A 23182-nucleotide genomic window follows, 5' to 3' on the forward strand; every position below is an offset into this window, starting at 1 on the left:
TCTCCACTATTCTTCTTCCAGAATTTGAGTATGGTACCTCTATCATCATATCTCCAAGAATTACATCTTTATACAAGACACAAGATACAAAACTTTTTTATAGCAACCCAAAAGTTTGTTTTCAAACATAGTCCTCATAAGCATTCGTATTAGTAAGCAAAATCACACTTAACCAAAACAAACACAAAAACAAACCTTCCATCCCATAATAAATACCCCCAAACCTATCATAAGCATTGTCCTCAATGCTTAAAAATGTATGCAAAGCAAGTAGGCAAAGAATATGGAATGGTAACAACATAAACACAACAAAAAGATAGGACACAAACCACGCTAGGTTGCCTCCTAGCAAGCGCTTTATTTAATGTCTAGGAAAGACATGGAAGCTTGTTCATGGTGTTGTAAACTCAAGAAAATCGACAATTTGATACACTTGCTCTTCCTCCACTTGTTCCAAATATGGTTTCAATCTCTGTCCATTGACTTTGAAAGAGGTGCCATTCTTCATGTTCTCTATCTCCACAGCTCCGTGGGGAAATGTTTGCATCACTTTGAATGGTCCTACCCACCTAGACTTCAATTTACCTGGGAAAAGTCTCAAACGTGAGTCATACAAAAGTACTTTCATACCTTGGTGAAACTCCTTCCGTAGGAGGGCCTTGTCATGATAGAGTTTAGTCCGTTCCTTGTAGATTTTAGCATTCTCATATGCCTCATTTCTGAGCTCTTCCAACTCATTAAGTTGGAGCTTCCTTGCTATTCCAGCATCCTTGTAATCAAAGTTGAGCTTCTTAATGGCCCAATATGCTCGGTGTTCAAGCTCCATTGGCAAATGACAAGCTTTCCCAAACACAAGGCGATAAGGACTCATGCCAATGGGGGTCTTGTACGCTGTTCTATATGCCCATAGTGCATCATTCAACCTCAATGACCAATCCTTCCTGTTAGGGCTCACAGTCTTCATCAAAATGTTTTTGATCTCCCTATTGCTAATCTCCACTTGTCCTGAGGTTTGAGGATGGTACGGGGTTGCCACTTTGTGGTTGATGTTGTACTTCTTCATCAATGATTCAAAGGGTTTGTTGCAGAAATGGCTACCACCATCACTAATAATAGCTCTTGGCGTTCCAAACCTACAAAAAATCACATCTTTAAGAAAGTGCAAAACAACCTTATGATCATTAGTTCTTGTAGCAATGGCTTCAACCCATTTGGACACATAATCTACTGCCACTAATATGTATAAGTAGCCAAAAGATGATGGAAATGGTCCCATGAAGTCAATTCCCCAAACATCAAAAAGCTCTACCACCAAAATGTTGTTCAATGGCATCTCATTTCTTCGGCTAATGTTCCCCATCTTCTGGCACCTATCACACTTTGAACAAAAATCAAAAGCATCTTTGAATAAAGTAGGCCAAAAGAAACCAGATTGTAAAACTTTAAGAGATGTCTTTTTGGCACCAAAATGTCCTCCACATGCCAATGTATGACTGAACGTTAGAATGCTTTGTTGCTCACTCTCTGCAACACACCTCCTAATGATTTGGTCAGGGCAATATTTAAACAAATATGGTTCGTCCCAAACGTAGTGCTTTACCATGGCCAGGAACTTTTTTCTTTCCTGAAAAGAAATGTCATTTCTCATTACACCACAAGCAAGATAATTAACGAAATCAGCATACCACGGTTCTTTTTCTTGAACAACAAGGAGTTGTTCATCTGGAAATGATTCATTTAGAGGTAAAGGTTGTCCAACTCCATGGTTCTCATTAAGTCGTGACAAATGGTCAGCCACAACATTATCACTTCCCTTTTTATCTCGAACCTCCAAATCAAACTCTTGTAGTAAGAGTATCCATCTAATTAAGCGTGGTTTAGCATCCTTCTTTGTCATCAAATACCTAAGGGCTGCATGATCAGAAAACACAATAACTTTAGATCCCACAAGGTATGACCGAAACTTCTCTAAAGCAAAAACAATAGCAAGCAACTCCTTTTCAGTTGTGGAATAGTTAAGTTGAGCATCATTTAGAGTCCGGCTTGCATAGTAGATCACGTGTGGAAGCTTGTTCACCCTTTGCCCTAAAACTGCACCAATAGCATAGTCAGAGGCATCACACATTAATTCAAAAGGTAAAGACCAATCTGGTGCCATAATGATAGGGGCCGAGGTTAATTCTTGCTTCAAATTATTGAATGCATCCATACAAGCTGTATCAAAATGAAATGCAACATCTTTAGCTAACAGATTGCATAATGGACGAGTGATCATTGAAAAGTTCTTAATGAAACGTCGATAAAAACCCGCATGTCCCAAGAAACTTCTCACCCCCTTCACGGTTGTGGGAGCTGCCATATTGGTGATGATGTCAATTTTGGCTTTGTCTACCTCCATTCCTTTGCTAGAGATTACATGTCCCAACACAATTCCTTGTTTTACCATGAATTGGCATTTTTCCCAATTGAGAACCAAATTTGTTTCCTGACATCTTTGAAGTACTAAAGAGAGATGGTTAAGACATTCATCAAAAGAAGAACCAAACACTGAAAAGTCATCCATAAATACCTCAATGAATCTTTCTACCATGTCAGAAAAAATGGCCAACATACATCTTTGGAAAGTTGCTGGAGCATTGCAAAGTCCAAACGGCATTCTCCTATATGCAAATGTGCCAAAGGGGCAAGTAAAGGTAGTTTTCTCTTGATCCTCTGGAGCAATTGCAATTTGATTGTAACCTGAGTAACCATCCAGAAAACAATAGTGTGAGTAACCTGCCAATCTCTCAAGCATTTGATCTATGAAAGGCATAGGAAAGTAATCCTTTCTAGTGCTAGAATTCAACTTCCTGTAGTCGGTGCAAACACGCCAACTAGCTGTGGGCTTTGTGGGCACAAGCTCTTTGTTTTCATTTGTCATCACTGTGATTCCCACCTTCTTGGGTACCACCTGAATAGCACTCACCCATTTGCTATCAGAAATGGGATATATGATTCCCACATCTAACAACTTCAACACTTCATTCCTCACAACTTCCTTCATGTGTGGATTGAGCCTTCTTTGTGGCTCACGGGTTGACTTTGATCCATCCTCCAAAAGAATCCTATGCATGCACATAGTAGGGCTTATTCCCTTGATATCTGCAATAGACCACCCAATAGCCGTTTTAGACTCTTTTAACACCCTCATTAGTTTATCTTCTTCATTTGGATTCAGGTCAGAAGCTATGATAACAGGAAGAGTTTCAAATTCAGCTAGATATGCATATTTAAGATGTGGTGGAAGTGGTTTAAGTTCAAGTTTTGGTGCCTTAACAATGGAAGGTATTAAATGTGACCTAGATGATTCTAAATGCTCTACAAGAGGTGAAACATTTAAAGGATACGGTGCCAATGCTTCCAAGGTAGCTACCACTTCCATGAGTGCATCTTCTTCATCAAACTCATCTTGAGATTGAGTCAAAACAGTTTGTAATGGTTCAATAGATTGTGCCTGCAAGAACTTAGAGAAAACAATTGAATCAAGCACATCAATGGCATAGCACTCAAGAGATGAAGAAGGATGAGAAAGAGACTCAAACACTTTAAATTGCACGGTCTCTCCTAGCACTGTCATAGTGAGGAGTCCATTTTGCACATCAATGATGGTCTTGGCCGTGGCCATGAATGGTCTTCCAAGCAAAATAGGCAACTCTCGGTCATGTATAGGCGCTTCTTCCATGTCCAACACTACAAAATCCGCAGGCAAGATTAGTTTATCAATTTGAACTAGAATATCCTCTACTATACCTCTTGGATACTTCACGGATCTGTCCGCAAGTTGTAATGAAATGGTGGTGGCTTTCAACTCCCCCAAACCTAGTTGAAGATACACAGAATAAGGCATTAAGTTGATGCTAGCACCCAAATCAAGCATTGCCTTTTCAACTTTATTTTCTCCTATGGTAATGTTGATAGAGAAACTCCCTGGATCTTTAAGCTTTGGTGGAAGTTTTCTTTGCAACACTGCACTTACATTCTCAGACACCACTACCTTCTCATGTGGTCCATACTTCCTTTTGTAGTTGTTTAACTCTTTGAAGAATTTCCCATAAGCTGGCATGTTCCTAATGACATCAAGCAAAGGTAAGTTAACATTCACTTTACTTAGAATATCAAAAATGTCTTTAAATGACTTATCCTGCTTGCTCTTGGCAAGTCTTCCAGGGAATGGTATTGGTGGAGTGTAAGGCTTCTCGGCCTTGTGAAGATTTGGTGCTTCAAATGAGGAATTGGCATGGCTTGGTTCCTCATTTGGTTTCTCATTTTCTCCTTGAGTAACCCCTGCATTCACATGATCAAATTCATTAGTAACTTCATTGCCAACTCTATTATTGATAACCTTACCATTTCTAAGTGTAGTGATTGCTTTGGCTTGCTCTTGGTTCCTTTGGAGTATCACGGGTTGGCTTGGAAACTTTCCAACCTCTCTTTGGTTCAAGGCATCAGCAATCTGTCCCAATTGTGTCTCCATTTTGTTTAAAGCCGCCGAATGTTGTTGGAAAGTGCTATTTGTGGCTTGTTGGAATTGCAAGGTGTTTTGAGCTAACAACTTAACCGTATCCTCAAGTGTAGGGGCAGGTTTTGGTTGGAAGTTTTGGAAATTGTTGTTCTTCCATGAAAGGTTGGGATGATCTCTCCACCCTGGGTTATACGTGTTTGAATACACATCATTCCTTGGCCTTTGATTGTAAGAATTCATGAGGTTCACTTGCTCTTGGACAAATTCGGGGTAGGCCTCCCTAGATGGACATTGATGAGTAAGGTGGTTTGGTATGTTGCAAATGGCACACACCTCATTTGTTTTTGGTACCATGTTGAGCACGGCTTCAAGCTTCTTTTCTAGGTTAGATACCTGCAATGAAAGTTCATGATTAGAGCTTGTTTCATATATTCCAACTTTCTTACCCCTTAAATCTTTGTGTTGAGCACTAGATCCCAACATCTCATAAATGTTATATGACTCTTGAGCATTCTTTTTCTTCAAAGCTCCACCTGCTGCATTATCCACAGTTGATTGACAAGTTTGGGTTAGTCCATCATAAAAAATTTGCATTTGTAAGTGAAGAGGTAACCCATGGTGTGGACATTGCAACAAGAGGCCTTTAAAACGCTCCCAACACTCATTGAAAGGTTCTCCATCATCTTGTTTGAAATTGAAGATTTGTCCCCTTAATGTGGCTGTCTTTTGAGTGGAAAAGAACTTCTCCAAGAACTTCTTAGCCACGGCATCCCATGTGGTGAGGGAACCAGGTGCTAGGGTCATCAACCAACCCTTGGCCCTATCTTTCAAGGTGTAAGGAAATACTCTCATCCTCAAATTTGCTTCACTTACTCCCTGCAAAGGTAAACCACTCACAACGTTATAAAACTCTTTAACATGAGCTAAAGGATCTTCATTAGGTAAGCCATAAAAAGAGGGAAGCATATGGAAATGTGAAGATTTAAGATCATAGTTTCTAGCTTCGGTGGGAAGCAAGATGCATGAAGGTGAATTTGGTATGATTGGTTGAGCAAAGTCCTCCAAAGCTCGAAGTTCATCTTGGTTGTCCGCCATCTCCTCTTCTCTTTCCCAATTAATGTGCTCAGATCCTAAACTTGTTGAACTAGATGAGTTCCCTTCCTCTTCTTCACGGAAATTGGATGAACTTGTTGGCACAAAGTTGTCAAAAGTGTTGCTCTTTAACCGTTCAATTCTTTGGCCTAACTCAACAAGTCTATTTGACATAAACTACCTGAAAACAAAATAAAACAAGTTTGAATATAAATTAGTACTCTACTTAAAATGAAAATAACAAGGGTTCATAACTAAACAAGCAATTACAAGGGACTGAAATCAGTCCCCGGCAACGGCGCCATTTTTGTTATTGATATGTTTTACTCCTTCCCAATGCTAAAACATGTTGAGTATAATAGCACAAGTAAGGGTGTCGAATCCACAGGGACTAATTAGACCTATATAACCACTTGTTTTGCAAGAACCCAATGAGAAAATAAAACTAATCACTTTAGACAGATTTGATGTTGTCACTTGAAACACACGGAAATGAAATGAACACAAGTAAATGAATCTATAAATAATGAAATGAGATAGTATCAATGGAGATGAGGCTAGGGATTCGGTTTCACCATTGCTAAATTGATTCCATGTTTGTTAAGTCAGTTTATGCTCAGCCATCTATCTATTTCTTGAGTTTGTTTCACTTAGATATGATCAACCATATGATATGTGGATTTGATCAAATATTTCTAGTCATGAACCTAATTGTGATGTTCAACTTCGGCTCCTAATCAAGAATGTGTTATGCATAAGAAACTTTCATAAAACCAAAGAAACACTTGGCAGGATGTTTGCAAAACGTTTCCTTCAATCATTCCCATATCTGCCAAAGTTATGCATGATGTGTGCTTTAAGATTGGCTAGACAACTTATGGTTAATTCAAATGGTGATCAAGCATTAAAACCAACACACAAAGTCACAATTAAATCAGAAAATGAAACAAGAAATAGAAGGATAAACTGAGCATTCCGAATTAACTACATGGCAATCTTGCTAGGCTACATCGAATCCCTAGAATGAGATTAGTTACACTTCATGTTTACAAATGATTTAACATAAAAATATATAACATGAGTGAACATAGAATTGAGAAGAAGAAACCCTTGAAGCAAAACTGATGTTGAAATCCTTTAAGAGTGACCTTCGGTCTTGGTTCTCCAGATGTGATGTAGATGAATAAAGGTTGAGCAGCTTGTGGATGAATTGCTTCTGCAAAAATGGGAGAGAGGATGGACAGAAAATGGAAGCTAGGTGTGTGAGTAATGGTATGGTCGAGAGCTCTCTCAGAAGTGAGTCTTGCAAGGATTTTAAATTGGAACTTCTAAGGAGAACACGCGGCTGGTAGTAGAATAATGGAGCTACCAATCTGAAAATGATGATGGAATGAGGTGATTTCTGGACTAGCAAGGCACGGCACAAGGGAACACAAGCATGCTTGTGCTTATTTAATTGAAGATGCATGTGGCATGGCTGCAAGGGTGCAGTGGACAAGCTGGAATTGTTCCCACATGCTGGAAAGGGGGGGGTATGAAAGGCACGGCATGGCTTTGCTTTGAGATGAACATGTGGTTGGATGGTTTAGTTTAATGAAGACACATGTGCTGCTGCAAAAGGGAGCTGGAAATGTAAATGGAATGAATTAAGTAATGGAAGTGCATGTTCTTGGTGCAAAAGGGAATGGAATGCACGGCAAGATTGATACATGCTTTGGTGTTTAAAGTGAATGGAAGCCACGGCCAGGTTGTGAACATGCATGCGATTGCATGTTTTGGTGTTAGAACCACATAATCTGAATTCAATGATTCTTGCCTTGCCAAGAATCACCCAGTATGGCCGAATGCACCACCTTACACTTCCACATGTGTTCCTGAAATTCCATGCAGCCAAAGTAGCTCCTAAATTCTTCATTTGGACTTCAAATTAACTCCCTAGAATCCTCTCCACGTTTGGAATAATGTTCAACTACCAAAAGGGTTGTTTTTACTTCATTTGTCTTCCCATTGATCCAAATACACACTTGGCTGCACACTAGCACCAAATAATGTAAAAACACAACTAGCTTGATCCAAAACATCACAAAACTACCAAATAAGGGTGATATAAATGTACACAAAATGTATACATCAGTACTTGCAAGAGATGCAAATGAGTAAGCGTACTCTTGATAGGAGCATATTTATGCGCCTTAGTTAGCTAGTTCTTATGCATTTTCGTTATGTTTTCTTAGTTAAAGTAGTCTTTTGAGCTACTTTCATGTGTTTTCAGGTTCAAAGGGCATATGACATAAAAGATGGCAAAATGGAGCATTTTAGAGCAAAAGTGAGCTTGGATTGAAAAGTACATGCTTGGAGCACAAGGAATGGACGAGTTTGAAGGTCAAGGGAGCTTAAGAAATGAAGAAATGAAAGTGAAGAACAAAGAATTCAGAATTAGAAACCAAAGTTTCTAAAGTTGGAAGTTTCTATTCTCGGAGGTTTCCATTTGTGAGAGTTTCTATTCTTGGCTTTGGGCTTCTAGATGACCCATCCTTACCTCTTGGACAAGGCCGCACCTTCCTAGCCCAATTCATCTTGGATCCTCCCTTAATGCCGCACCTAGGCCCCAAGATATCTGATTTCCTTGCCTTGCAAGGCATTCTAGAAGCCTAAACCCTAGCCCACTAAATCAGCCGAACCCTAGGCCTTTTCCCTTGCAAATTCTGATTGTTTTAACCTATTTTCTGGTGGATTTGGGTTTCTAGAAACCCTAATCTGATTGCTAGGGTTTTTAAGTGCCTATATATATTCTTTTAAACCTCTTGGCCGAACACACCACCCCCCATATCATTCATTCACGCCAAAAACCCTAGTTCTCTCCCTGCCGCAACCTTCCACCCCCAAACTCCCATATTTCTGCCACAATCCACCCTTGCCGTGCCTTCCCACCACCATCACCACCTTGTGCAGCCACCATTGGAGGAGGAAGAAGTAGTGCCGTGCAGTCCAAAGGAGGAAGAAGCCTTGCACATGCAATCTGCCATTAGTGGAGTGTTTGGAGTTCTTTCTTTCTTTGTTTCTGTTTTTATGTTTAATTTAACTTGCTTTTCAATTATGTTAAACATGTGGAACTAATTTCTTTTTAGTTAGAGGTGAATTTGAAGCCATGGACATATGTTTTATATGATTTGATTTCTTCCAATTATGATTTCAGAAATTGTGAATGTGATTTACTTATCTATTTGATTGATAACTTGTTTATGTATGTGGGTTGAGGGTCGACACTTAATTTGCATGCCTAAACTTGATGCTAGGATATGAGGGAATTTCACCTAATCGTTATTAACTTATATTCATAAGTAGTGAAAGTCGCTAGTCACGATTGCGTTAAGTAAATCCTAGGCAAGAGTAACATGCGTATCCCATAGTTATGAATGCCTCGTCAATGCTTATGATTTCCATTAAACTTAATGATCTTTGATATGTGTCTCTATCATGCATATTCCATAGTTAGGGTCCTTGATAAGAATAATTTGGTTGTAATGCGTATTCCATTCAATTCAATGAATCTAGGGAAATTTGAGAATTAATTGGTGCAATCTAGTTAATTTGGGGCATTGTCATTCATGGTTTGTTGAAAGAGTAATTGGAGATCGAGTTGTATGCATATGTTCATGTGTTTGTAAGGAACCCTCTAACTAGCTTCTCACCATTCTATTTAATCACAATCTGTGTTGCTTTACATTTGTTTTTAAAGTCTGAGTTTTAAAGTTTTAATTTCGTCAAAATCATTCCCCCATTTATTTTAAAGTGTTAGATTAGTTAGAAATCCATTTAGTTGTGTTTTTAAGTGTTTTGAGTCAAGTCATAGTCCAAATTCGTCCAAACCAGTGTTAGGTACTCAAAACTGCCCAGAAAGTGGTTTTAAGGCAGTTTTGAGCCTTTTAGTTGCTGTTTTGAGTTTTTAGTTTGTTTAGGTGTTTTAAACCCTAGTTTTGCATTAATTGAGTCTAGTTTAGTGTTCTACATTATATTTTTATGTTCTTGAGTCAGATTTACATTGATTAGCATCCCTAGTTAATCCCCGGTTAGAACGATCCCTATTTGCTCATATACGACAATTGTCATCCATAGGGTTTAATTTGTGTGTCAAGTTAATTTTCACATCAACTCTCTCATTATTATTAATGCTAGCCAATATCATATCATTGTGAGGTGGGCTTGGTAGTAGTGAGTCTCCCATACCCTACTAAGAGTTTCCTCCAAAACTCTCAAATTCCAATGGGGGATATGGAATTTGCCAAAAATAGTGGGTGGTGCTATTTGATTTAAAGGCCCGGATCAAATGGCTTAAAATCAATCGATTTATATTCGTTATGTATTTATTTACCAATATATTTGCAAACGCTATCCAACACTTGACAAATAAAAGCCGAAAGCTTTAGTTTCCGGACTTGGTACTACAAAACCATAGATTGTCTTTAATGGCTTGTAAATGTACCTAAGTAGTCTCATCCTCACAATCTCCCTATTGATAATGTATCATTAGAAGAATATGTTAGAAAAAGTCTATCATAAAGAGGACAGCACTTTTAATGTCATAATTTGCTGCGAAATATATAAGCACACAAATTAAACCCTCTTGTTGACAATTGTAGTATGAATAAGTAGGGATCGTTCTAGACCGGGGATTAGGAGGGATTGCTAAACACTTGAAAACTGACTTAGAAACGTAAAAACAAAGTTTAAAACACTAGTTTAGACTCAAAGAATGCAAAACTAAAGTTTAAAACACTAAAACAAACCCAAAACTCAAAACAGCAACCAAAAGACTCAAAACTGCCTTAAAAACACTTTCTGGGCAGTTTTGAGCACAAAGCACCAAATTGGACGAATTTGGGTTTTAACTTGTACCAAAACACTTAAAAACATAAACCAAAACACTTTCTAACTAATCTAGGACTTCAAAATAAATGGGGATTTGATTTGGACGAAAATAAACTAACAAAACAGATTGCAAAGTAAAAACAGATTTGAAAACGATTTTGGGGTTTTAAATGGATGATGGATTAGTTAGAGGCTCCTTCTCTACACATGACAAGTATGCAAACGACTCGATTTCTAGTTATTCCTTCATTGAATTATGAATGACAATGCCCCAAATTAACTGTGACATCACTACTTAATTCTCAAGTTTTCCTTGTGTTATTGGATTGGATGACATCATTCGACAACCCAAAGCATTCCTCAAAAGTTCCCTACATGACATCATAATAAAGATACAATCAAAGATCATTACGTTCAATGAAAACTATAAGCATTGACAAAGCACTTGCAACTATGACATCATGTCACTCATGCTAGGAATTGGACTTAACGCGATCGTGACTAGCGACCTTTACTACATATGAATATAAGTGTGTGACGATTATGTGAAACAACCTTATATTCTAGCATCATATTTATGCAAGCCAATTAAGTGTCGACCCCTAATTAACAAACACAAATAAGTTATTACTCGCACAGTTAAGCCAATTGCATTCACGATTCAAGAACTCATAACTGGAATTTATCAAATCAAATTGCACACATAGTCATGGCTTCGAAATCACCCCTAACCAAATAGGGTTTAGTTCCTCATAATCGCAACACAAAGATTATTAAACTTAAACATTGAAAACAAAAGAAAGATTACACCTAGAAACGCTCCAACAATCCAACGTCTTGAATGGCAAGCACGTCCAAGGGTCTCCTTCTTTCTTCTTTGCTGCGACACAAGGGTGTTTGGTGATGATTTGTGGTGAATTATGGTGGTGGATGGATGTAGGTAGGTTATGGTGAAGGGTGGAGTGCTTAGAATGGTCAGCAAGGGCCTTTATTTATAGGGGAAGGAAGGGCTACGAATTTGAAGTGGTTTTAGGGAAGGATTTATGTAGGAAAAGGAATGTGATTTTGGGTCAGAAAATAGGCAAGAAAGGTGCAGAAACTAAAGAGAAAAGGAAAGGGAAATTCAGCAAAATTTGTAGGACAGATTTAGGAATGTGTTTTGAGGCACAAAATAGGTAAAAATAGATGTAGGGTGCGGCATAGGGTTTTAGGGAAAAGGAAATACGTTTTAGGACATAAAATAGGAAGGAGAATCTCTCCCTTGTGCAGCAAGGGATGGAACAAAACAGGAATGTGTTTTAGGTGTAGAAAATAGGAAAGAAAGGTTGTGTCTTGTGCAACAAAGAACTAGAAATTAAAGGGATGGTGCGGCAATATCTAGGGTAAGTTCTAGGACTTCTAGAAACATGTAATTAGGCAACCTAACATGTTTTGAAACCCTTTTGTGGCTGGAACATAGGTGAGGAAGGATTAGGAAACTTCCAAGCCAAGAATAGAAACTTTCAAGAATGGAAACCTCCAAGAATATAAACTTTGGTTTCCAATTATGAACTCTTTGTTCTTCATTTTCATTTCTTCATTTCATTATTCATTCCTAGCCTCCTTTGATCTTCAATTTCGTCCATCCACCTTGCTCCAAGCATAAGCTATCCATTCCATGCCCAAAACTGCTCCAAAAGGCTCCAAAATGCACATGTTTGCATACTTTGTCCTTAAAACTTGAAATTGCACAAAAATAGCTTAAAAATACTAAAATTACTAAGTACTAGCAACGTAAATGCAAGGAAAGAAGCTAATTAAGTCTCATAAATATGTTCCTATCATAATTCTTCAATTACAATTTGTTGTATGAAGAAATAAGAGTTACTTGGTGATAGGAGCATATTTATGCGCCTTAGTTTAGCTTGTTCTTGTGCATTTATAGTGTTTTTCCTTAGTAAAGTAGTCTTTTAAGCTAGTTTTATGTGTTTTCAGGTTTTAAAGGTGATGCGAAATATATAAGCACACAAATTAAACCCTCTTTTTGTCAAATTGTAGCAAAGATGTAAGTAGGGATCGTTCTAGACCGGGGATTAGGAGGGATTGCTAAACACTTGGAAACTGACTAAAAAAACTCAAAAACAAAGTTTAAAACACTAAACTAGACTCAAAGAATGCAAAACTAAAGGTTAAAACACTTAAACAAACCTAAAACTCAAAACAGCAACCTAATGACTCAAAACTGCCTAAAAACCACTTTCTGGGCAGTTTTGAGAACCTAACAAGAACTTGGACGAATTTGGGTGAATGGTGAAGGAATGGGGCTGTTGAAGATGGAGAATGGTTTCTGGCATGAAGGATTATTTTCTGGATGAGTGGGGATGTTTTGTGGCTGCAACAAGGAGGTTTATTTAAAGGAAAACAGAAATTAAAACCCTAGGTTGATTAGGAAATCAGAAATTAAGTCTAAGGATTCTAGAATTAGGAAATAAATCAGAAAATTAAAGGAAAGGGCAAGGGAAATTCGGCTAGAGTTTAAAACACAAAAGGAAGATGTTTTAAAGCATAAAAACAGGAAATAAGGAAGAGGAAATGCAAAGGGGGGTGCGGCAAGGGTTCAAAAGGGTTCTAGGCTTTTGTTTTGTGTCCTAAAATGCTTAGAAAGTCTTCATAATTGCTGGAACTTTTAGGGACAATTAGGAAAAATCAAACCAAAGTAGGAAACCTTGGCTTAACTTTCCTACTTCAAGTAGGAATCCTTGTTGGAGTAGGAATCCTTGTTCTTCTAGGAATCCTCATGTGATTAGGAATCCATCTTCAATTAGGAATCCTTCGTTGATTAGGAATCCTTCGTCGATTAGGAATCCTCCTTCATGTAAGCACTTTCCTACTTCAACTAGGAAACCTTGTTCAAGTAGGAATCATCATCTTCAAGTCTTCAAATTCGTCCAAACCTTGGCTCCAATTATGTGATAATCATTCCAAGCCCAATTTTGCTCCAAAAAGCTCCAAAATGCATCTTCTTGCATCCTTTGGCCTTGAAACCTGAAAACACATAAAACTAGCTTAAAAGACTACTTTAACTAAGAAAACACCATGGAAATGCATAAGAACTAGCTAACTAAGGCGCATAAATATGCTCCTATTGAATTGAAACATCGAAGACATAAGAAAATTACACCTAAAACGCCCAACAATTCCACTTTGAATTTCTGACTTCAACCTCTTTCTTCTTCTCCTTGCTGCGGCAGAGAGGGTTTAGGGTATTTTTGGATGTGATTTTGGTTTTAGAAGGGAGTTAGGATGGTATGGTGGTGCGGCAAGGGGTATGGATGGTGTATGGAGGTGTAGAATGGTGGCTGGAGGTGTAGACTGGTTGCGGCAAGGAGTGGGGAGTGGCTGGTTTGGATGGAGGAGTGGCGGCTAGGGGTTCTAAGGATGATGGTGGTTGCGGCAAGGTGGGGAAATAAGGTTGGAATAATTTCTGAATTGTGTGTAGAGATAATATGTGCGGCTAGGTGTAGAAAAATATATATAGGCACTTAAAAACCCTAACAAATCAGATTAGGGTTTCTAGAAACCCAAATCCACCAGAAAAATAGGTTAAACAATCAGAAATTTGGTGAGAAAAGGGCCTAGGGTGCGGCAATTAAGTGGGCTAGGGTTAGGGCTTCTAGAAAGCCTTTCAAGGCAAGGAAATTGGTGTTCTAGAAGGGGAAAGGTGCGGCCCAAACCCTAGGGGAGATAGATTAGGGTTTAACTTGGCAGAAATTAAATGATTAGGCCCTAGGGTGCGGCATAGGCTTAGGATCCACAAGGAATTAGGGTTTAGGTCATCTCAAAGCCCAAATCCAAGAATAGAAACTCACGAAAATGGAAACCTCCAAGAATAGGAACTTCCAACTTTAGAAACTTTGGTTGCCAATTCCGACTTCTTTGTTCTTCACTTTTATTTCTTCATTTCTTAAGCTCCTTTGACCTTCAAACTCGTCCATTCCTCGTGCTCCATTAGCATACACAACATTCCGGCTCAATTTTGCTCCAAAAAGCTCCAAATTGCATCATTTCATGTAATATGTCCTTTAAACCTGAAAACACATGAAAGTAGCTTAAAAGACTACTTTAACGAAGAAAACATAACGAAAATGCATAAAAACTAGCTAACTAAGGCGCATAAATATGCTCCTATCAAATTCCCCCACACTTAGCTTTTGCTAGTCCTCGAGCAAAACAAAGAAACAAAATGAAACAAAACAAACAAAACACAACCTAAACCTTCCAACGTTTGCCTCAGGGATTTCCAATGCACATGACGTATTAAAGATTGTTATCCCCACAGATTTGAGTCATCTTTATACAAGCACATACTTAATTAAAGCCACTACTCACTAGTTCACAAGTAATCAATTAAAACAATGCTTTGAATGTAGTAACATGCCTTAGAGAATTCCCTCAATTCCTTACAAGATATACACTCTATTTTCACTCAGATTTTCTAACTCCACACCCTACACTAGTCATATGTGAGAAGATTGATGTAGATATGAAAACGAATGCTCACATATATGTTTCACAAAGAACGCAATTTCTAGAGTTAAGAAGCATGTTTAGATATGATCTCATGAATGGAATGCTACTACTTAGATGCGAGAACCAGTGACACCGTATGCTCATACCAAATTCAAACTCCACAAATTGAAACACATAACACTTAAGATAGAATTTAAAGGTTGTAACGGGGCTTGGGGTGTTGGTTAACAAGGAAAGGATAGGGAAAACAAACATTCTTCAAGCAATAGTAAGCAAAGCACTGAAATTGAGACTTAGAATTCACTTAGATTGCAGAAATTAACTTTAAAACACAATGGGAAGACTTAAACAACTCCTTAGGGCCGAATTCATTGTTTTGGACCCTTACTTCAACAAACAATACTTTGGAACTCTTTTTCTCAACTTTTCAACTCTTTTTTTTCAAACTTTTCATATTTTTTTCTTCAATTTTTCTTTTTCCACGAATTTTTTTTTCTTTTCTTTTCTTTGCCGTGCCTATGGCACACAATTCCTCATGAAAAACACTTCCCCCACAGTTATTTTCTGCTAACATAGATCAAAAGGAATTCAATTCGAATCATGCTTTACTATGCTTTAAGAACAAGGGTATGGATAGTCCTAATCTAGGCTAGGTGAGGGTAATGTGGGTTAACAAAGAAAAGGCTAAACAAGGCTCAACGGGGTTAAACTTAAACATATAATGGAGTAGGGCACACGGCTTTTTGGCTAAGGTGGTGGTCACTACACAACTTCATCTTGAATATGTGTTATGCAATTCAATGACATGCTTTGAATGAAATGGGCATGAGTTCTAGCATTTGGAACTAAATGATGAAACGCCTTTTAAGTAGTAACCAAGCAAAGAATAATGAGATCATGGAACGACTTAGAAAACAAAGAATGCACAGATTTTAACTCTCCCAATAAACATTTAGGCTCAAGTCTCACAAGGTTGTAGCGTTAGTTTGAGTTCCTTCCTTCAAGCATGTTACAAAAACTGATTTTTTTTTTTATGATTGCATGTGAATTCATAAGTTATAACCACAACCAAGCATAAACAAAGAGTAAATCAAACTTTCATCCATGTTAATCACTCTTCTTTAATAGCCATGTAATTACAAACCAAATCCTCATCATTGTGTTGGAAGGTACCCTAAGACAAACAAACACACAAAAACAACTCTTTTTGGGTTTTTAAAACAAATTTTTCAAATTTTTATGTGATTTTCGGATTTTTGCATCAAAACACACTAAAACACACCAAAACTGCTCAAAAACACTTAAAAACAGCAAGGAACAAGTCTCCAAGTAAAGGGTGATAAAATCCCACGAATTTGCATCTAAAACACTTAGTTACCCCCCCACACTTAAATCAAACATTGTCCTCAATGTTTCAAGCATAAAATCACACTAACCAAAAAGAAACACACAAACAGCAACTAAAACAACTAAATAGGCAGATTCGAAATAAATAACAAAGTGAAGAGTTTAGGAACGCAAATCTGGAATTGGAGTAATTCCTTGGTCTTCCTTTGTTGTATTGCATGGGTTGCCTCCCAAGTAGCGCTTTCTTTAACGTCGTACAGCCGGACGAAAAGCCCATTCACTCCTCAATGGAGCCCACGGCACCCAAAGAAATATCATCCACGGTTTGTTCAACAAAGTTCTCATAATATGGCTTCAAACGGTGTCCGTTCACTTGGAATTCATGACCTGTTTTGAGACTTTGAATCTGGATGGCACCATAAGAAGATATGTTAGTAATAACAAACGGTCCAATCCACTTAGAACGTAACTTACCGGGAAACAAACGTAAACGGGAATTGAACAATAGCACTTTCTGCCCAATTGAGAATGATTTCCCACGGATCATGTTGTCATGGAAAGCTTTGGTCTTTTGCTTGTAAATGCTTGCATTATCGTACGCCTCGCGCCGTATCTCACCAAGGTCATTCAATTGCAATCTCCTTTGACTTCCTGCTTCCTCGAGGTTCATGTTAAACTTCTTGATGGCCCAAAGTGCTTTGTGCTCCAATTCAACAGGAAGATGGCATGCCTTGCCATAGACAAGTCGGAAAGGGGACATCCCAATGGGTGTTTTGTACGCCGTACGATACGCCCAAAGTGCGTCATCAAGTCGTAGACTCCAATCCTTCCTAGTTGCTTGATCTCACGGTTGGAAACCTCGGCTTGCCCATTAGTTTGAGGATGGTAAGGTGTAGAAACCTTATGGGTGACACTGTATTTCCTCAATAACGCTTCAATGGTCCGATTGCAAAAGTGTGACCCTCCGTCACTAATGATCACTCGTGGCATTCCGAACCTTGCAAAAATGTTAGTTCTAATAAAATCTGCAACCACTTTAGAATCATTAGTTCGGGTGGCCTTTGCTTCCACCCACTTCGACACATAATCAACCGCAAGCAAAATATATGTAAAACCATACGAAGAAGGAAAATGACCCATAAAATCAATACCCCAAACATCAAAAATTTCAACATTTAGGATAGAAACCTGCGGCATTTGGTCCCTAGCACTAATACCACCCATTCGTTGGCATTTATCACATGTTAAGCAAAAAGTTTTAGCATCTTTGAAAATACTAGGCCAATAAAATCCACATTGTAACACCTTAAGGGCTGTGCGTTGTGTGCCAAAGTGCCCTCCACATGCATATCTGTGACAAAAACTCAAAATTGAATAACATTCAGAATCGTGCACACAACGACGTATAATCTGATCGGGGCAAAATTTCCATAAGTACGAATCATCCCACACATAAAACCGTGCATCATGCCTAAGTTTATCACGTTGGTGCCTAGTGAACTCACTTGGAATACGTTTTGACACCAAATAATTAACAATATCGGCATACCAAGGTGCACTAACCTTAATGGACAGCAATTGTTCATCGGGGAATGTCTCCAAAATCGGCAAAGACTCCTCATTATGCACCATTCGGCTTAGGTGGTCAGCCACCACGTTTTCACTTCCCTTCTTGTCCCGAATCTCTATGTCGAACTCTTGAAGTAGCAATATCCATCGAATTAGCCGTGGCTTGGCCTCCTTTTTGGTGAGCAAGTACTTCAGAGCTGCATGATCAGTGAAAAAAATTACTTTAGTTCCAATTAAATATGATCGAAATTTATCTAAAGCAAAGACAACGGCAAGGAGTTCTTTTTCCGTAGTGGAGTAGTTCAATTGTGCATCGTTCAACGTCCGTGAGGCGTAGTAAATGACATGCGGCCTCTTGTCCTTTCTTTGTCCTAAAACAGCTCCTAAAGCATAGTCGGACGCATCACACATGAGCTCGAAAGGTAGACTCCAATCCGGTGGAACAATGATGGGTGCCGTGGTCAACAACTCCTTGAGTTGGTTGAATGATGCCGTGCACTCCTTGGTGAATTCAAACGCCACTTCTTTTTGTAGGAGTCGGCAAAGGGGTTGTGCTATCTTCGAGAAATCTTTGATGAACCTACGATAAAATCCTGCATGGCCAAGAAACGAACGAACCTCTCTAACCGAAGTTGGAGAGGGTAAGTGACGTACAAGATCTATTTTCGACTTATCAACCTCAATACCCTTTTCAGAGATTATATGACCTAAAACGATGCCTTGTTTAACCATAAAATGACACTTTTCCCAATTAAGAACAAGGTTAGTCTCAACACAACGTTTTAGGATCAAACTTAGATTATGCAAGCAACTATCAAACGAATCACCAAATACGCTAAAATCATCCATAAACACTTCAATTATCTTTTCTACGTAATCAGAAAATATGCTCATCATGCATCTTTGAAATGTAGCAGGTGCATTACATAAACCAAAAGGCATGCGACGATATGCAAATGTACCAAACGGGCATGTAAAAGTGGTTTTTTCTTGGTCCTCGGGTGAAATGACAATTTGATTATAACCAGAATAACCATCAAGAAAACAATAGAAAGCATAACCCGCTAACCTCTCAAGCATTTGGTCAATGAACGGCAATGGGAAGTGGTCCTTCCTCGTGGTGGTGTTTAGCTTCCTATAGTCAATGCACAAACGTCCAACCGGTTTGAATACGTTGAGGGACAAGCTCATTCTCGGCATTAGCTACCACCGTCACTCCGGATTTCTTTGGTACGCATTGAACGGGCGAAACCCACTTACTATCCGATATTGGATAGATAACCCCACAATCTAGAAGCTTTATGATCTCCTTTTTCACTACTTCCATAATCGGAGGGTTGAGATGGCGTTGAGCCTCTCTAGTTGGTTTGGCCCCCTCCTCAAGAAATATGTGATGCATACAAGTTGTAGGGCTTATACCTTTAATATCGGCCAATGTCCAACCTAGGGCAGATTTGAACTCCTTCAAAACCCGAAGCAATTTCTCCTCCTCTTGTGCTGTGAGGGAGGAGGAAATAATGGCAGGTAGTGTTTCATTTTCTCCCAAGAAAATGTACTTCAAATGGCTTGGCAAAGGCTTGAGTTCAAGGATAGGTGCCTGAATTATGGATGGAAGCAATCTGTTACTCGAAATGGGAATGGACTCACGGGTAGTATACTTACCATCAAGCTTAGGTGAGGACTCAAGGGCAGCCACAACTTCAATTATTTCCTCATTAGGGGGCACGGCATGGCCTAGTCCATGTATGCCGTGGGTTACACTAGAATCTGCCCCCTTGGTTGTAATTTCCATGCCTCGTGTAATGACTTTTTCAAGCGCATCGTCATTCATATCGTCGAGATATCCCTGCGCCAATTGATGTGAAAATTATGTTGACACACAAATTAAACCCTATGGATGACAATTGTAGTATATGAGCAAATAGGGATCGTTCTAAACCGGGGATTAACTAGGGATGCTAATCAATGTGAAACTGACTCAAGAACATAAAAACATAATGTAGAACACTAAACTAGACTCAACTAATGCAAAACTAGAGTTTAAAACACTTAAATCAACAAAAAACTCAAAACAGCAACTAAAAGACTCAAAACTGCCTTAAAACCACTTTCTGGGCAGTTTTGAGTACCTAACACTAATTTGGACGAAATTGGACTAAAACTTGACTCAAGACACTTAGAAACACAAACTAAATTGATTTCTAACTAATCTAACACTTTAAAATAAATGGGGGATTGATTTTGACGAAATTGGAATTAAAACAGAGACTCGTAAACAAACTTCAAACAAAACAGATTGTGATGAAATAGAATGATGAGAAACTTAGTTAGAGGGTTCCTTATCCACACATGAACATATGCATATAATTTGATTCCCAGTTATGACTTCAACAAACAATGAATGACAATGCTCCAAGTTAATTAGGTTCGCTTAAATTAACTTCCAGATTTCCCTAGATTCATTGGATTGAATGAGATACGCATTACAACCAAATTATTCCTCATCAAAGTCCCTAACTATGGAATACGCATGATAGAGACATTCAACAAAGATCATTAAGTTCAACGGAAATCATAAACATTGACTAGGCATTCATAACTATGGAATACGCATTATAATCCAGCCTAGGGTTTACTTAAACACAATCGTGACTAGCGATCTTTACTACTCATGAATATAAGTTCATAACGATTAGGTGAAATTCCCTTATATCCTAGCATCAAGTTTAGGCATGCAAATTAAGTGTCGACCCTCAACCCACATACATAGACAAGTTCTTAATCAAAACAGAAAAGTAAACCACATCTAAAGTTCATGAATTCATAACTGGAGTAAATCAAATCATAACCAACATATGTCCACGGCTTCAAATTCGCCTCTAACTAAAAAGAAATTAGTTCCACATGTTTAACATAATTGAAAAGCAAGTTAAATTAAACATGAAAACAGAAACAAGGGAAGAAAGAACTCCAAACACTCCACTAATGGCAGATTGCATGTGCAAGGTGTCTTCCTCCTTTGGGCTGCACGGCACTAGTCCTTTCTCTCCTTTAATGGTGGCTGCACAAGGTGGATGAATGGTGGTGGAAGGATGTAGTAATGGGTTGGGGAAGGGGATGGTGCGGCAAAGGTTGTAGAGGTCAGAAATATGGGAGTTTGGGGATGGAAGGTTGCGGCAAGGGTGAATGAATGAATTCTGGCGTGAGTTATGTGAATGGGAGGTGGTAGGTTCGGCCAAAAGGTTTTAAGGAGTATATATAGGCACCTAAAAACCCTAGCAATCAGATTAGGGTTTCTAGAAACCCAAATCCACCAGAAAATAGGTTAAAACAATCAGAAATTGCATGGGAAAAGGCCTAGGGTGCGGCAGGTTTGGTGGGCTAGGGTTAAGGCTTCTAGAAGGCCTTGCAAGGCAAGGAAATCAGATATTTTAGAGGCCTAGGTGCGGCACAGGGTTAGGGTTTGTAGATAGGGCTTCTAGAAAGCCCAAAATCAAGAGAAAATAGACCCAACCCACGGCAAGAAGGAGGAAAATGTTCTAGAACCATTCTTCGTGTCTTCTCGGAACCTTCCAATGTTGCTAAAACGCAAGGCCATTTAAGTTTAGGAAAGATCAACCCAAAATGGAAACTTTTAGGCTTAGCTTTCCTACTTCAAGTAGGAAACCTCGTTTGAGTAGGAATCTTCGTTCTTCTCGGAATCCATCTTCAACTAGGAATCCCTCGTTGATTAGGAATCCTTCTTCAATTAGGACTCTTCCTCGGACTAGGAATCCTCCTTGTACTAGGAATCCTCAAATCTTCAAATCTTCAATTTCATCCCAACCTTGTGTTCCAAGCATGTACTTTTCAATCCAAGCTCTCATTTTGCTCCAAAAACTCCAAATTGCCATCTTTTATGTCATATGCCCATTAAACCTGAAAACACATGAAAGTAGCTTAAAAGACTAATTTAACTAAGAAAACATAGTGAAAATGCATAAGAACTAGCTAACTAAGGCGCATAAATATGCTCCTATCAAATTCCCCCACACTTAGCTTTTGCTAGTCCTCGAGCAAAACAAAACGAAACAAAGTAAAACAAAACGAAAATAAAACACGTATAACACAACCTAAACCTTCCAACGATTATCTCAGGGATTTCCAATGCACATGACATATTAAAGATCATCATTCCCACAGATTTTAGTCATCTTTACACTTAAGCACACACTTAATCATAGTCACCACGTACTAGTTCACCTGTAACCAATTAAAACATGATTTTGAACGTAGTAACATGCCTTAGAGAATTTGCTCAATTCCTTACTAGATATGCACTCAATTTTCACACAGATTTTCTGACTACACACCCTATACTAGTTATATGTGAGAGGATTGATGTAAATAGGAAAACTAATGCTCACATATATGTTATAACAAGGAAAGCTTTTTCTGAATTTAATAAGCATGAATATGATCTCATGAAAGGAATGCTACTACTTAGACGCGAGAACCAGTGACACCATATGCTCATACCAATCCCAAACTCCACAAATTGAAATACACAACACTCAAGATAGAAGTTAAGGGTTGTAACAGGGCTTGGGGTATTGGCTAACAAAGAAAGGTGAAGGATCAACAAACGTTCTTAAAACAATAGTAAGCAAAGCAATGAAATTGACACTTAGAATTCACTTTTGAATGCAAGAATCAACTTTTAAACTCAAAGGGGAAATTCATGTAACACTTAGGGTCAAATTCAATGTTTTGGACCCCTTCTTCAACAACCAACACCTTAGAGCTCATTTTCATGCTCTTTCAACTCTTTTTCACACTTTTCACAACATTTTCCGTTTTTTCTTCTTTTTCCTACGAATTTTCTTTTCTTTTTTTTTTTTTTCTTCTCGTGCCTCAAAATAGACTTTGGCACATCCCCCTATCAAAAATCCTTCCCCCACACTTGTATTCTGCATACCCTCAATCAAAAGGAATTCATTTTAAGTCATGCTTACTATGCTTCAAGAACAAGGGTATGGATGGTCCTAATCTAGGCTAGGTAAGGATAATGTGGGTTAACAAACAATATAGGCTAACTAAGGCTCAACGGGGTTAAACCTACAAAAACAAATGTATGGAGTGAAGGCTTTTTGGCTATGGTGGCAACTACTAAACAACTTCATCTTGAATTTGTGTTATGCAAATCAATAACATGTTTTGAATGAAATTGGTATAAGTTCTAGTATTTGGAACTAAAGTGATGAAACGCATTCTAAGTAGCAACCAAGCAAAGAATAATGAGATCATGCAACGACT

At 38.4% G+C, this 23182-nt stretch overlaps 1 protein-coding gene and 1 pseudogene across 1 annotated transcript; one reads left to right on the top strand and one right to left on the bottom strand.

The window, feature by feature from the left end:
- Positions 1-391: 391 nt before the first annotated feature.
- Positions 392-5095, bottom strand: LOC126584261 (uncharacterized). Its single transcript, XM_050248697.1, has 2 exons — positions 2875-5095; positions 392-2400 (listed from the first exon to the last, which is right to left on the bottom strand). Exons 1-2 carry the CDS (start codon positions 5093-5095, stop codon positions 392-394), a joined length of 4230 nt encoding a protein of 1409 aa, XP_050104654.1.
- A 16-nt stretch (positions 5096-5111) lies between these two features.
- On the top strand, positions 5112-5222 carry LOC126588092 (small nucleolar RNA R71; annotated as a pseudogene).
- Positions 5223-23182: the final 17960 nt, after the last annotated feature.

The sequence above is a fragment of the Malus sylvestris genome, chromosome 10 (assembly GCF_916048215.2).
Source record: "Malus sylvestris chromosome 10, drMalSylv7.2, whole genome shotgun sequence".
Taxonomy (NCBI): Eukaryota; Viridiplantae; Streptophyta; class Magnoliopsida; order Rosales; family Rosaceae; genus Malus; species Malus sylvestris.